This window comes from Narcine bancroftii, chromosome 9 (assembly GCF_036971445.1).
Source record: "Narcine bancroftii isolate sNarBan1 chromosome 9, sNarBan1.hap1, whole genome shotgun sequence".
In the NCBI taxonomy this organism is placed as follows: domain Eukaryota; kingdom Metazoa; phylum Chordata; class Chondrichthyes; order Torpediniformes; family Narcinidae; genus Narcine; species Narcine bancroftii.
In genome coordinates this window covers 106,137,789-106,154,208 of record NC_091477.1, presented here as the reverse complement: position 1 = coordinate 106,154,208, position 16,420 = coordinate 106,137,789, and the positions used below count along the sequence as shown (strand labels likewise).

Here is a 16,420-nt window from a genome sequence, read left to right as displayed (position 1 = left end):
GTGGAGCTCTGTGTGGTTGGTGTAGTCAATGACTCCGTAGAGATTGCTGTTGTAGATGTTGAAGATGTAGAGGGAGTATTGTTGTAGCAGGAGAGGTTGTCACAGTTTTAAACATCGTTATTCAGCATTGAATATTATGTTTAATGAAATGACTGTTGTTAACTCACAACATTTATGCTCATGTTAAAATACCGAATGTTCCAAGTTGACAAGGCCTTCATTAATAAATGCTTTAGATGTTACCAAACTTGGGTGTTTGAAACAAGGTTTACTGAATCAGGCTCACCTGGGATAGTTGATCTAGCGTTTGTGATTGAGATTGGTGTAGGGAATAGATTTAAAGTTACATGAATATTGCATAGAACTGGTGGAAATTGTCACAATAATTGCAAAGGAACATGTTGAGATACTTCTGTTAGAGAATGGGCAGTGCCAACTTCAGTAAACTATTTAACCATTTTTGACTTTTACAATGGTGTACAGTATCAGTTAGTCATGAGAGTCAAACTAGTTGATCTGTGCTACTTTATTTCGTTCTGAGAGGTGTACTCTCTAATTAATGGATGATGCGTTTAGTACTTACAAATTTCATTTGTAGAGATGACAGCAGTTGTTGGAGACGTGGTAATTTCAGTTGTTGTTGGAGCTGTAGATGTCTGCGATATTGCTGTTGTGATTGAGGTCTCGGAAGTGAATGGTGACGTGGATGATGATGTTGGCGCAGGGGATGTAGTTGTCGTAGGAGAGTTTGTTGATGCTGAATTGAAACATTAACACACCATATTGTTATCTAATGAATTGATTTTTCCTCCTTTATAAACTCAATATATTGAGTAAATGATACATGATCGAAATGTTTGTGAAACACCATATTCTTTACAGAGGTATTTACAGATTGGAGTAGGGAATAGATAAGAAGTTACATGAAAATTGCATAAAACTAGTGGAAATTGTCACAATAAATGCATAGGAACTTGTTGAGATACTTCTGTTAGTGAATGGGGAGTGGCAACTGCAGTAAACAATTTAACTATTTTTGACTTTTATAATGGTTTACAGTATTAATTACTCATGAGAGTCAAACCAGTTGATCTGTGCTACTTTATTTAGTTCTGAGAGGTGTACTCTCAAATTAATGGATGATGCCTTTAGTACTTACAAATGTCAGTTGTAGAACTGACAGGAGTTGTTGGACTTTGAGTTGTTGTTGAAGCTGTCGAGCCCTGCGACATTGCTGTTGAGCTGGTGGTCTCGGAAGTGAATGGTGACGTGGATGTTAATGTTGGAGCAGGGGATACAGTTGTCGTAGGAGAGCTTGTTGATGCTGAATTGTAACATTGACACACCATATTGTAATGGAATAAATTGAATGTTCCTCCTTTATAAACTCAATGTATTGAGTAAATGATACATGATTGAAATGTTTGTGAAACACCATATTTTTTACAGAGTAATTAAATCTATTTATAAATGCTTTAACATATATTTGTACACTTTGATGATCCAAACAAGTGTGCTTGTGTCACCTGTATTCACAGTGGGTGTCTTTGAAATTTGAGTAATTTAAATTGATGGATATGAAAAATTCCTATTTATAACAGTATCACTTGCAACAAAAAGAGAACAATTGGAAAGTTTGCTGATGGATTAGTTGTGGAAAATATTACTGAAAACAGACCTGATGGAGTAGGGGTAGATCATATGGCCACATTTGATTTTTAAGATTTTTCATGATCTGAAACGAACTTGAAATGCAATCAAGTGGCTTCTTTTTCATTTCTGAAGGTGTCAATACTAAAGACAAAGAATACTTTTCTCAGTACCCTCTTCCTCCCCTGACAAATTTTGGTGCAAACATGTTTTCTGTGTTACTTGAATTATTAACAGAGGAACAATTCCATTTGTTATCGAGAGAGCATTTGCAATTCACATATTTCTGTTATTGTGGAACTGAGGTCAGGTGTGGTAGATAGAATAGTGTCTGTTGATCCTGGAGAGGTGGAGCTCTGTGTGGTTGGTGTGGTCAATGACTCTGTAGAGATTGCTGTTGTAGATGTTGACGATGTAGGGGGAGTATTGTCGAAGCAGGAGCGTTTGTCACAGTTTTAAACATCTTTATTCAGCATTGAATATTATGTTGAATGAAATGACTGTTGTTAACTCACAACATGTATACTCATGTTAAAATACCGAATGTTCCAAGTTGACAAGGACTTCATTAATAGATGCTTTAGATGTTACCAAAGTTGGGTGTTTGAAAAAAGCGTTACTGAATCAGGCTCATCTGGGATAGTAGATCTAGCATTTGTGATTGAGACTGATGTAAGAAATGGATTTAAAGTTACATGAAAATTGCATAGAACTGGTGGTAATTGTCACAATAATGGCATAGGACCGTGTTGAGATACTTCTGTTAGAGAATGGGCAGTGCCAACTGCAGTAAACTATTTAACTATTTTTGACATTTATAATGGTTTACAGTATTAATTACTCATGAGAATCAAACTAGTTGATCTGTGCTACTTTATTTCGTTCTGAGAAGTGTACTCTCTAATTAATGGATGATGCCTTTAGTACTTACAAATTTCAGTTGTAGAACTGACAGCAGTTGTTGGAGACGTGGTAATTTCAGTTGTTGTTGAAGCTGTAGATGTCTGCGATATTGCTGTTGTGCTTGAGGTCTCGGAAGTGAATGGTGACGTGGATGATGATGTTGGAGCAGGGGATGTAGTTGTCGTAGGAGAGTTTGTTGATGCTGAATTGAAACATTAACACACCATATTGTTATTTAATTAATTGATTTTCCTCCTTTATAAACTCAATATATTGAGTAAATGATACATGATCGAAATGTTAGTAAAACACCATATTCTTTACAGAGATATTTAGAGACTGAAGTAGGGAATAGATATGAAGTTACATGAAAATTGCATAAAACTGGTGGTAACTGTCACGATAAATGCATAGGAACTTGTTGAGATACTTCTGTTAGAGAATGGGCAGTGGCAACTGCAGTAAACTATTTAACTATTTTTGACTTTTATAATGGTTTACAGTATTAATTACTCATGAGTGTCAAACCAGTTGATCTGTGCTACTTTATTTAGTTCTGAGAGGTGTACTCTCTCATTAATGGTTGTTGCCTTTAGTACTTACAAATTTCAGTTGTAAAACTGACAGCAGTTGTTGGAGATGTGGTAATTTCAGTTGTTGTTGGAGCTGAAGAGGTCTGCGATACTGCTGTTGTGCTTGAGGTCTCGGAAGTGAATGGTGACGTGGAGGTTGATGTTGGAGCAGGGGATACAGTTGTCGTAGGGGAGCTTGTTGATGCTGTATTGAAACATGGACACACCATATTGTTATTGAATAAATTGAATATTCCTCATTTATAGACTCAGTATATTGAGTAAATGATATATGATTGAAATGTTTGTGAAACACCATATTCTTTACAGAGGTATTTAGATCTATTTATAAATGCTTTAACAAATATTTGTATATTTTGATGATCCAAACAAGTGTGTTTGTGTCAGCTGTATTCACAGTGGGTGTAGATTAACTTTGAGTAATTTAAAGTGATTGAAGTGAAAAATTCCCATTTATATCAGTTTCACTTGCAACAAGAGGACATCAAATGGAAGTTTGCTGATGGATTAGTTGTGGGAAAAATGATTGAAAATAGAGCTGATGGAGTAGGAGTAGATCATATGGCCACAATTGATTTTCAAGATTTTTCATGATCTGAAACTAATCTGAAATGCAATCAAGTTCCTTCATTTTCATTTGTGAAGGTGGCAATACTAAAGACAAAGAACACTATTCTCAGGACCATCTTTCTTCACTGACTAATTTTGGTGCAAACATGTTTTCTGTGTGACTTGAAATATTAACAGAGGAACAATTCCATTTTTTTATAGACAGAGCAAGTTGACAAGGCCTTCATTAATAAATGCTTTAGATGTTACCAAAGTTGGGTGTTTGCAACAAGGTTTACTGAATCAGGCTCACCTGGGATAGTTGATCTAGCATTTGTAATTGAGACTGGTGTAGGGAATAGATTTAAAGTTACATGAAAATTTCATAGAACTGGTGGTAATTGTCACAATAATGGCTTAGGAAAGTGTTGTGATACTTCTGTTAGAGAATGGGCAGTGCCAACTGCAGTAAACTATTTAACTATTTTTGACATTTATAATGGTTTACAGTATTAATTACTCATGAGAGTCAAACTAGTTGATCTGTGCTACTTTATTTCGTTCTGAGAAGTGTACTCTCTAATTAATGGATGATGCATTTAGTACTTACAAATTTCAGTTATAGAACTGACAGCAGTTGTTGGAGACGTGGTAATTTCAGTTGTTGTTGGAGCTGTAGATGTCTGCGATATTGCTGTTGTGCTTGAGGTCTCGGAAGTGAATGGTGACGTGGATGATGATGTTGGAGCAGGGGATGTAGTTGTCGTAGGAGAGTTTGTTGATGCTGAATTGAAACATTAACACACCATATTGTTATTCAATTAATTGATTTTTCCTCCTTTATAAACTCAATATATTGAGTAAATGATACATGATCGAAATGTTGGTAAAACACCATATTCTTTACAGAGATATTTAGAGACTGAAGTAGGGAATAGATATGAAGTTACATGAAAATTGCATAAAACTGGTGGTAATTGTCACGATAAATGCATAGGAACTTGTTGAGATACTTCTGTTAGAGAATGGGCAGTGGCAACTGCAGTAAACAATTTAACTATTTTTGACTTTTAGAATGGTTTACAGTATTAATTACACATGAGAGTCAAACCAGTTGATCTGTGCTACTTTATTTCGTTCTGAGAGGTGTACTCTCTAATTAATGGATGATGCGTTTAGTACTTACAAATTTCATTTGTAGAGATGACAGCAGTTGTTGGAGACGTGGTAATTTCAGTTGTTGTTGGAGCTGTAGATGTCTGCGATATTGCTGTTGTGATTGAGGTCTCGGAAGTGAATGGTGACGTGGATGATGATGTTGGCGCAGGGGATGTAGTTGTCGTAGGAGAGTTTGTTGATGCTGAATTGAAACATTAACGCACCATATTGTTATCTAATGAATTGATTTTTCCTCCTTTATAAACTCAATATATTGAGTAAATGATACATGATCGAAATGTTTGTGAAACACCATATTCTTTACAGAGGTATTTACAGATTGGAGTAGGGAATAGATAAGAAGTTACATGAAAATTGCATAAAACTAGTGGAAATTGTCACAATAAATGCATAGGAACTTGTTGAGATACTTCTGTTAGTGAATGGGGAGTGGCAACTGCAGTAAACAATTTAACTATTTTTGACTTTTATAATGGTTTACAGTATTAATTACTCATGAGAGTCAAACCAGTTGATCTGTGCTACTTTATTTAGTTCTGAGAGGTGTACTCTCAAATTAATGGATGATGCCTTTAGTACTTACAAATGTCAGTTGTAGAACTGACAGGAGTTGTTGGACTTTGAGTTGTTGTTGAAGCTGTCGAGCCCTGCGACATTGCTGTTGAGCTGGTGGTCTCGGAAGTGAATGGTGACGTGGATGTTAATGTTGGAGCAGGGGATACAGTTGTCGTAGGAGAGCTTGTTGATGCTGAATTGTAACATTGACACACCATATTGTAATGGAATAAATTGAATATTCCTCATTTATAAACTCAATATATTGAGAAAATGATACATTATTGAAATGATTGTGAAACACCATATTCTTTACAGAGGTATTTAGATCGATTTATAAATGCTTTCACAAATATTTGTAAATTTTGATGATCCAAACGAGTGTGCTTGTGTCAGCTGTATTCACAGTGGGTGTAGTTTGAATTTGAGTAATTTAAATTAATGGAAGTGAAAAATACCTATTTAGATCATTATTAATTGCAACAAGAAGAGATCAATTACGTGGTTTGTTGATGAATTAGTTGTGGCAAAAATGATTGAAAACAGAACTGATGGAGTAGGAGTAGATCATGTGGCCACAACTGATTTTCAAGGTTTTTCATGATTTGAAACGAACCTAAAATGCAATCAAGTTGCTTCATTTTCATTGCGAAGGTGGCAATACTAAAGACAAAGAACACTTTACTCAGCACCATCTTCCTCCACTGACTAATTTTGTTTCAATCATGATTTCTGTGTTACTTGAATTATTAATAGAGGAGTGGAGCTCTGTGTGGTTGGTGTAGTCAATGACTCCGTAGAGATTGCTGTTGTAGATGTTGAAGATGTAGAGGGAGTATTGTTGTAGCAGGAGAGGTTGTCACAGTTTTAAACATCGTTATTCAGCATTGAATATTATGTTTAATGAAATGACTGTTGTTAACTCACAACATTTATGCTCATGTTAAAATACTGAATGTTCCAAGTTGACAAGGCCTTCATTAATAAATGCTTTAGATGTTACCAAACTTGGGTGTTTGAAACAAGGTTTACTGAATCAGGCTCACCTGGGATAGTTGATCTAGCGTTTGTGATTGAGATTGGTGTAGGGAATAGATTTAAAGTTACATGAATATTGCATAGAACTGGTGGAAATTGTCACAATAATTGCAAAGGAACATGTTGAGATACTTCTGTTAGAGAATGGGCAGTGCCAACTTCAGTAAACTATTTAACCATTTTTGACTTTTACAATGGTGTACAGTATCAGTTAGTCATGAGAGTCAAACTAGTTGATCTGTGCTACTTTATTTCGTTCTGAGAGGTGTACTCTCTAATTAATGGATGATGCGTTTAGTACTTACAAATTTCATTTGTAGAGATGACAGCAGTTGTTGGAGACGTGGTAATTTCAGTTGTTGTTGGAGCTGTAGATGTCTGCGATATTGCTGTTGTGATTGAGGTCTCGGAAGTGAATGGTGACGTGGATGATGATGTTGGCGCAGGGGATGTAGTTGTCGTAGGAGAGTTTGTTGATGCTGAATTGAAACATTAACACACCATATTGTTATCTAATGAATTGATTTTTCCTCCTTTATAAACTCAATATATTGAGTAAATGATACATGATCGAAATGTTTGTGAAACACCATATTCTTTACAGAGGTATTTACAGATTGGAGTAGGGAATAGATAAGAAGTTACATGAAAATTGCATAAAACTAGTGGAAATTGTCACAATAAATGCATAGGAACTTGTTGAGATACTTCTGTTAGTGAATGGGGAGTGGCAACTGCAGTAAACAATTTAACTATTTTTGACTTTTATAATGGTTTACAGTATTAATTACTCATGAGAGTCAAACCAGTTGATCTGTGCTACTTTATTTAGTTCTGAGAGGTGTACTCTCAAATTAATGGATGATGCCTTTAGTACTTACAAATGTCAGTTGTAGAACTGACAGGAGTTGTTGGACTTTGAGTTGTTGTTGAAGCTGTCGAGCCCTGCGACATTGCTGTTGAGCTGGTGGTCTCGGAAGTGAATGGTGACGTGGATGTTAATGTTGGAGCAGGGGATACAGTTGTCGTAGGAGAGCTTGTTGATGCTGAATTGTAACATTGACACACCATATTGTAATGGAATAAATTGAATGTTCCTCCTTTATAAACTCAATGTATTGAGTAAATGATACATGATTGAAATGTTTGTGAAACACCATATTTTTTACAGAGTAATTAAATCTATTTATAAATGCTTTAACATATATTTGTACACTTTGATGATCCAAACAAGTGTGCTTGTGTCACCTGTATTCACAGTGGGTGTCTTTGAAATTTGAGTAATTTAAATTGATGGATATGAAAAATTCCTATTTATAACAGTATCACTTGCAACAAAAAGAGAACAATTGGAAAGTTTGCTGATGGATTAGTTGTGGAAAATATTACTGAAAACAGACCTGATGGAGTAGGGGTAGATCATATGGCCACATTTGATTTTTAAGATTTTTCATGATCTGAAACGAACTTGAAATGCAATCAAGTGGCTTCTTTTTCATTTCTGAAGGTGTCAATACTAAAGACAAAGAATACTTTTCTCAGTACCCTCTTCCTCCCCTGACAAATTTTGGTGCAAACATGTTTTCTGTGTTACTTGAATTATTAACAGAGGAACAATTCCATTTGTTATCGAGAGAGCATTTGCAATTCCCATATTTCTGTTATTGTGGAACTGAGGTCAGGTGTGGTAGATAGAATAGTGTCTGTTGATCCTGGAGAGGTGGAGCTCTGTGTGGTTGGTGTGGTCAATGACTCTGTAGAGATTGCTGTTGTAGATGTTGACGATGTAGGGGGAGTATTGTCGAAGCAGGAGCGTTTGTCACAGTTTTAAACATCTTTATTCAGCATTGAATATTATGTTGAATGAAATGACTGTTGTTAACTCACAACATGTATACTCATGTTAAAATACCGAATGTTCCAAGTTGACAAGGACTTCATTAATAGATGCTTTAGATGTTACCAAAGTTGGGTGTTTGAAAAAAGCGTTACTGAATCAGGCTCATCTGGGATAGTAGATCTAGCATTTGTGATTGAGACTGATGTAAGAAATGGATTTAAAGTTACATGAAAATTGCATAGAACTGGTGGTAATTGTCACAATAATGGCATAGGACCGTGTTGAGATACTTCTGTTAGAGAATGGGCAGTGCCAACTGCAGTAAACTATTTAACTATTTTTGACATTTATAATGGTTTACAGTATTAATTACTCATGAGAATCAAACTAGTTGATCTGTGCTACTTTATTTCGTTCTGAGAAGTGTACTCTCTAATTAATGGATGATGCCTTTAGTACTTACAAATTTCAGTTGTAGAACTGACAGCAGTTGTTGGAGACGTGGTAATTTCAGTTGTTGTTGGAGCTGTAGATGTCTGCGATATTGCTGTTGTGCTTGAGGTCTCGGAAGTGAATGGTGACGTGGATGATGATGTTGGAGCAGGGGATGTAGTTGTCGTAGGAGAGTTTGTTGATGCTGAATTGAAACATTAACACACCATATTGTTATTGAATTAATTGATTTTCCTCCTTTATAAACTCAATATATTGAGTAAATGATACATGATCGAAATGTTAGTAAAACACCATATTCTTTACAGAGATATTTAGAGACTGAAGTAGGGAATAGATATGAAGTTACATGAAAATTGCATAAAACTGGTGGTAACTGTCACGATAAATGCATAGGAACTTGTTGAGATACTTCTGTTAGAGAATGGGCAGTGGCAACTGCAGTAAACTATTTAACTATTTTTGACTTTTATAATGGTTTACAGTATTAATTACTCATGAGTGTCAAACCAGTTGATCTGTGCTACTTTATTTAGTTCTGAGAGGTGTACTCTCTCATTAATGGTTGTTGCCTTTAGTACTTACAAATTTCAGTTGTAAAACTGACAGCAGTTGTTGGAGATGTGGTAATTTCAGTTGTTGTTGGAGCTGAAGAGGTCTGCGATACTGCTGTTGTGCTTGAGGTCTCGGAAGTGAATGGTGACGTGGAGGTTGATGTTGGAGCAGGGGATACAGTTGTCGTAGGGGAGCTTGTTGATGCTGTATTGAAACATGGACACACCATATTGTTATTGAATAAATTGAATATTCCTCATTTATAGACTCAGTATATTGAGTAAATGATATATGATTGAAATGTTTGTGAAACACCATATTCTTTACAGAGGTATTTAGATCTATTTATAAATGCTTTAACAAATATTTGTATATTTTGATGATCCAAACAAGTGTGTTTGTGTCAGCTGTATTCACAGTGGGTGTAGATTAACTTTGAGTAATTTAAAGTGATTGAAGTGAAAAATTCCCATTTATATCAGTTTCACTTGCAACAAGAGGACATCAAATGGAAGTTTGCTGATGGATTAGTTGTGGGAAAAATGATTGAAAATAGAGCTGATGGAGTAGGAGTAGATCATATGGCCACAATTGATTTTCAAGATTTTTCATGATCTGAAACTAATCTGAAATGCAATCAAGTTCCTTCATTTTCATTTGTGAAGGTGGCAATACTAAAGACAAAGAACACTATTCTCAGGACCATCTTTCTTCACTGACTAATTTTGGTGCAAACATGTTTTCTGTGTGACTTGAAATATTAACAGAGGAACAATTCCATTTTTTTATAGACAGAGCAAGTTGACAAGGCCTTCATTAATAAATGCTTTAGATGTTACCAAAGTTGGGTGTTTGCAACAAGGTTTACTGAATCAGGCTCACCTGGGATAGTTGATCTAGCATTTGTAATTGAGACTGGTGTAGGGAATAGATTTAAAGTTACATGAAAATTTCATAGAACTGGTGGTAATTGTCACAATAATGGCTTAGGAAAGTGTTGTGATACTTCTGTTAGAGAATGGGCAGTGCCAACTGCAGTAAACTATTTAACTATTTTTGACATTTATAATGGTTTACAGTATTAATTACTCATGAGAGTCAAACTAGTTGATCTGTGCTACTTTATTTCGTTCTGAGAAGTGTACTCTCTAATTAATGGATGATGCATTTAGTACTTACAAATTTCAGTTATAGAACTGACAGCAGTTGTTGGAGACGTGGTAATTTCAGTTGTTGTTGGAGCTGTAGATGTCTGCGATATTGCTGTTGTGCTTGAGGTCTCGGAAGTGAATGGTGACGTGGATGATGATGTTGGAGCAGGGGATGTAGTTGTCGTAGGAGAGTTTGTTGATGCTGAATTGAAACATTAACACACCATATTGTTATTCAATTAATTGATTTTTCCTCCTTTATAAACTCAATATATTGAGTAAATGATACATGATCGAAATGTTGGTAAAACACCATATTCTTTACAGAGATATTTAGAGACTGAAGTAGGGAATAGATATGAAGTTACATGAAAATTGCATAAAACTGGTGGTAATTGTCACGATAAATGCATAGGAACTTGTTGAGATACTTCTGTTAGAGAATGGGCAGTGGCAACTGCAGTAAACAATTTAACTATTTTTGACTTTTAGAATGGTTTACAGTATTAATTACACATGAGAGTCAAACCAGTTGATCTGTGCTACTTTATTTCGTTCTGAGAGGTGTACTCTCTCATTAATGGATGATGCGTTTAGTACTTACAAATTTCATTTGTAGAGATGACAGCAGTTGTTGGAGACGTGGTAATTTCAGTTGTTGTTGGAGCTGTAGATGTCTGCGATATTGCTGTTGTGATTGAGGTCTCGGAAGTGAATGGTGACGTGGATGATGATGTTGGCGCAGGGGATGTAGTTGTCGTAGGAGAGTTTGTTGATGCTGAATTGAAACATTAACACACCATATTGTTATCTAATGAATTGATTTTTCCTCCTTTATAAACTCAATATATTGAGTAAATGATACATGATCGAAATGTTTGTGAAACACCATATTCTTTACAGAGGTATTTACAGATTGGAGTAGGGAATAGATAAGAAGTTACATGAAAATTGCATAAAACTAGTGGAAATTGTCACAATAAATGCATAGGAACTTGTTGAGATACTTCTGTTAGTGAATGGGGAGTGGCAACTGCAGTAAACAATTTAACTATTTTTGACTTTTATAATGGTTTACAGTATTAATTACTCATGAGAGTCAAACCAGTTGATCTGTGCTACTTTATTTAGTTCTGAGAGGTGTACTCTCAAATTAATGGATGATGCCTTTAGTACTTACAAATGTCAGTTGTAGAACTGACAGGAGTTGTTGGACTTTGAGTTGTTGTTGAAGCTGTCGAGCCCTGCGACATTGCTGTTGAGCTGGTGGTCTCGGAAGTGAATGGTGACGTGGATGTTAATGTTGGAGCAGGGGATACAGTTGTCGTAGGAGAGCTTGTTGATGCTGAATTGTAACATTGACACACCATATTGTAATGGAATAAATTGAATATTCCTCATTTATAAACTCAATATATTGAGAAAATGATACATTATTGAAATGATTGTGAAACACCATATTCTTTACAGAGGTATTTAGATCGATTTATAAATGCTTTCACAAATATTTGTAAATTTTGATGATCCAAACGAGTGTGCTTGTGTCAGCTGTATTCACAGTGGGTGTAGTTTGAATTTGAGTAATTTAAATTAATGGAAGTGAAAAATACCTATTTAGATCATTATTAATTGCAACAAGAAGAGATCAATTACGTGGTTTGTTGATGAATTAGTTGTTGCAAAAATGATTGAAAACAGAACTGATGGAGTAGGAGTAGATCATGTGGCCACAACTGATTTTCAAGGTTTTTCATGATTTGAAACGAACCTAAAATGCAATCAAGTTGCTTCATTTTCATTGCGAAGGTGGCAATACTAAAGACAAAGAACACTTTACTCAGCACCATCTTCCTCCACTGACTAATTTTGTTTCAATCATGATTTCTGTGTTACTTGAATTATTAATAGAGGAGTGGAGCTCTGTGTGGTTGGTGTAGTCAATGACTCCGTAGAGATTGCTGTTGTAGATGTTGAAGATGTAGAGGGAGTATTGTTGTAGCAGGAGAGGTTGTCACAGTTTTAAACATCGTTATTCAGCATTGAATATTATGTTTAATGAAATGACTGTTGTTAACTCACAACATTTATGCTCATGTTAAAATACCGAATGTTCCAAGTTGACAAGGCCTTCATTAATAAATGCTTTAGATGTTACCAAACTTGGGTGTTTGAAACAAGGTTTACTGAATCAGGCTCACCTGGGATAGTTGATCTAGCGTTTGTGATTGAGATTGGTGTAGGGAATAGATTTAAAGTTACATGAATATTGCATAGAACTGGTGGAAATTGTCACAATAATTGCAAAGGAACATGTTGAGATACTTCTGTTAGAGAATGGGCAGTGCCAACTTCAGTAAACTATTTAACCATTTTTGACTTTTACAATGGTGTACAGTATCAGTTAGTCATGAGAGTCAAACTAGTTGATCTGTGCTACTTTATTTCGTTCTGAGAGGTGTACTCTCTAATTAATGGATGATGCGTTTAGTACTTACAAATTTCATTTGTAGAGATGACAGCAGTTGTTGGAGACGTGGTAATTTCAGTTGTTGTTGGAGCTGTAGATGTCTGCGATATTGCTGTTGTGATTGAGGTCTCGGAAGTGAATGGTGACGTGGATGATGATGTTGGCGCAGGGGATGTAGTTGTCGTAGGAGAGTTTGTTGATGCTGAATTGAAACATTAACACACCATATTGTTATCTAATGAATTGATTTTTCCTCCTTTATAAACTCAATATATTGAGTAAATGATACATGATCGAAATGTTTGTGAAACACCATATTCTTTACAGAGGTATTTACAGATTGGAGTAGGGAATAGATAAGAAGTTACATGAAAATTGCATAAAACTAGTGGAAATTGTCACAATAAATGCATAGGAACTTGTTGAGATACTTCTGTTAGTGAATGGGGAGTGGCAACTGCAGTAAACAATTTAACTATTTTTGACTTTTATAATGGTTTACAGTATTAATTACTCATGAGAGTCAAACCAGTTGATCTGTGCTACTTTATTTAGTTCTGAGAGGTGTACTCTCAAATTAATGGATGATGCCTTTAGTACTTACAAATGTCAGTTGTAGAACTGACAGGAGTTGTTGGACTTTGAGTTGTTGTTGAAGCTGTCGAGCCCTGCGACATTGCTGTTGAGCTGGTGGTCTCGGAAGTGAATGGTGACGTGGATGTTAATGTTGGAGCAGGGGATACAGTTGTCGTAGGAGAGCTTGTTGATGCTGAATTGTAACATTGACACACCATATTGTAATGGAATAAATTGAATGTTCCTCCTTTATAAACTCAATGTATTGAGTAAATGATACATGATTGAAATGTTTGTGAAACACCATATTTTTTACAGAGTAATTAAATCTATTTATAAATGCTTTAACATATATTTGTACACTTTGATGATCCAAACAAGTGTGCTTGTGTCACCTGTATTCACAGTGGGTGTCTTTGAAATTTGAGTAATTTAAATTGATGGATATGAAAAATTCCTATTTATAACAGTATCACTTGCAACAAAAAGAGAACAATTGGAAAGTTTGCTGATGGATTAGTTGTGGAAAATATTACTGAAAACAGACCTGATGGAGTAGGGGTAGATCATATGGCCACATTTGATTTTTAAGATTTTTCATGATCTGAAACGAACTTGAAATGCAATCAAGTGGCTTCTTTTTCATTTCTGAAGGTGTCAATACTAAAGACAAAGAATACTTTTCTCAGTACCCTCTTCCTCCCCTGACAAATTTTGGTGCAAACATGTTTTCTGTGTTACTTGAATTATTAACAGAGGAACAATTCCATTTGTTATCGAGAGAGCATTTGCAATTCCCATATTTCTGTTATTGTGGAACTGAGGTCAGGTGTGGTAGATAGAATAGTGTCTGTTGATCCTGGAGAGGTGGAGCTCTGTGTGGTTGGTGTGGTCAATGACTCTGTAGAGATTGCTGTTGTAGATGTTGACGATGTAGGGGGAGTATTGTCGAAGCAGGAGCGTTTGTCACAGTTTTAAACATCTTTATTCAGCATTGAATATTATGTTGAATGAAATGACTGTTGTTAACTCACAACATGTATACTCATGTTAAAATACCGAATGTTCCAAGTTGACAAGGACTTCATTAATAGATGCTTTAGATGTTACCAAAGTTGGGTGTTTGAAAAAAGCGTTACTGAATCAGGCTCATCTGGGATAGTAGATCTAGCATTTGTGATTGAGACTGATGTAAGAAATGGATTTAAAGTTACATGAAAATTGCATAGAACTGGTGGTAATTGTCACAATAATGGCATAGGACCGTGTTGAGATACTTCTGTTAGAGAATGGGCAGTGCCAACTGCAGTAAACTATTTAACTATTTTTGACATTTATAATGGTTTACAGTATTAATTACTCATGAGAATCAAACTAGTTGATCTGTGCTACTTTATTTCGTTCTGAGAAGTGTACTCTCTAATTAATGGATGATGCCTTTAGTACTTACAAATTTCAGTTGTAGAACTGACAGCAGTTGTTGGAGACGTGGTAATTTCAGTTGTTGTTGGAGCTGTAGATGTCTGCGATATTGCTGTTGTGCTTGAGGTCTCGGAAGTGAATGGTGACGTGGATGATGATGTTGGAGCAGGGGATGTAGTTGTCGTAGGAGAGTTTGTTGATGCTGAATTGAAACATTAACACACCATATTGTTATTCAATTAATTGATTTTTCTCCTTTATAAACTCAATATATTGAGTAAATGATACATGATCGAAATGTTAGTAAAACACCATATTCTTTACAGAGATATTTAGAGACTGAAGTAGGGAATAGATATGAAGTTACATGAAAATTGCATAAAACTGGTGGTAACTGTCACGATAAATGCATAGGAACTTGTTGAGATACTTCTGTTAGAGAATGGGCAGTGGCAACTGCAGTAAACTATTTAACTATTTTTGACTTTTATAATGGTTTACAGTATTAATTACTCATGAGTGTCAAACCAGTTGATCTGTGCTACTTTATTTAGTTCTGAGAGGTGTACTCTCTCATTAATGGTTGTTGCCTTTAGTACTTACAAATTTCAGTTGTAAAACTGACAGCAGTTGTTGGAGATGTGGTAATTTCAGTTGTTGTTGGAGCTGAAGAGGTCTGCGATACTGCTGTTGTGCTTGAGGTCTCGGAAGTGAATGGTGACGTGGAGGTTGATGTTGGAGCAGGGGATACAGTTGTCGTAGGGGAGCTTGTTGATGCTGTATTGAAACATGGACACACCATATTGTTATTGAATAAATTGAATATTCCTCATTTATAGACTCAGTATATTGAGTAAATGATATATGATTGAAATGTTTGTGAAACACCATATTCTTTACAGAGGTATTTAGATCTATTTATAAATGCTTTAACAAATATTTGTATATTTTGATGATCCAAACAAGTGTGTTTGTGTCAGCTGTATTCACAGTGGGTGTAGATTAACTTTGAGTAATTTAAAGTGATTGAAGTGAAAAATTCCCATTTATATCAGTTTCACTTGCAACAAGAGGACATCAAATGGAAGTTTGCTGATGGATTAGTTGTGGGAAAAATGATTGAAAATAGAGCTGATGGAGTAGGAGTAGATCATATGGCCACAATTGATTTTCAAGATTTTTCATGATCTGAAACTAATCTGAAATGCAATCAAGTTCCTTCATTTTCATTTGTGAAGGTGGCAATACTAAAGACAAAGAACACTATTCTCAGGACCATCTTTCTTCACTGACTAATTTTGGTGCAAACATGTTTTCTGTGTGACTTGAAATATTAACAGAGGAACAATTCCATTTTTTTATAGACAGAGCAAGTTGACAAGGCCTTCATTAATAAATGCTTTAGATGTTACCAAAGTTGGGTGTTTGCAACAAGGTTTACTGAATCAGGCTCACCTGGGATAGTTGATCTAGCATTTGTAATTGAGAC

At 35.4% G+C, this 16,420-nt stretch overlaps 1 protein-coding gene across 1 annotated transcript in view; it reads right to left on the bottom strand.

Annotated features, from left to right (window-relative positions):
• Nucleotides 1-16,420, bottom strand: part of LOC138743594 (mucin-19-like) — a 107,104-nt gene that overhangs the window by 70,229 nt on the left and 20,455 nt on the right. Inside the window, exons 25-42 of the mRNA XM_069899107.1 lie at nt 15,535-15,708; nt 14,960-15,133; nt 13,538-13,702; nt 12,962-13,135; nt 11,647-11,811; nt 11,071-11,244; nt 10,495-10,668; nt 9,346-9,519; nt 8,771-8,944; nt 7,349-7,513; nt 6,773-6,946; nt 5,458-5,622; nt 4,882-5,055; nt 4,306-4,479; nt 3,157-3,330; nt 2,582-2,755; nt 1,160-1,324; nt 584-757 (exon numbers count right to left, since the gene is read on the bottom strand). Coding sequence (XP_069755208.1) covers nt 584-757; nt 1,160-1,324; nt 2,582-2,755; nt 3,157-3,330; nt 4,306-4,479; nt 4,882-5,055; nt 5,458-5,622; nt 6,773-6,946; nt 7,349-7,513; nt 8,771-8,944; nt 9,346-9,519; nt 10,495-10,668; nt 11,071-11,244; nt 11,647-11,811; nt 12,962-13,135; nt 13,538-13,702; nt 14,960-15,133; nt 15,535-15,708 — 3,087 coding nt within the window. The remainder of the gene's footprint in view (nt 1-583; nt 758-1,159; nt 1,325-2,581; nt 2,756-3,156; nt 3,331-4,305; nt 4,480-4,881; nt 5,056-5,457; nt 5,623-6,772; nt 6,947-7,348; nt 7,514-8,770; nt 8,945-9,345; nt 9,520-10,494; nt 10,669-11,070; nt 11,245-11,646; nt 11,812-12,961; nt 13,136-13,537; nt 13,703-14,959; nt 15,134-15,534; nt 15,709-16,420) is intronic.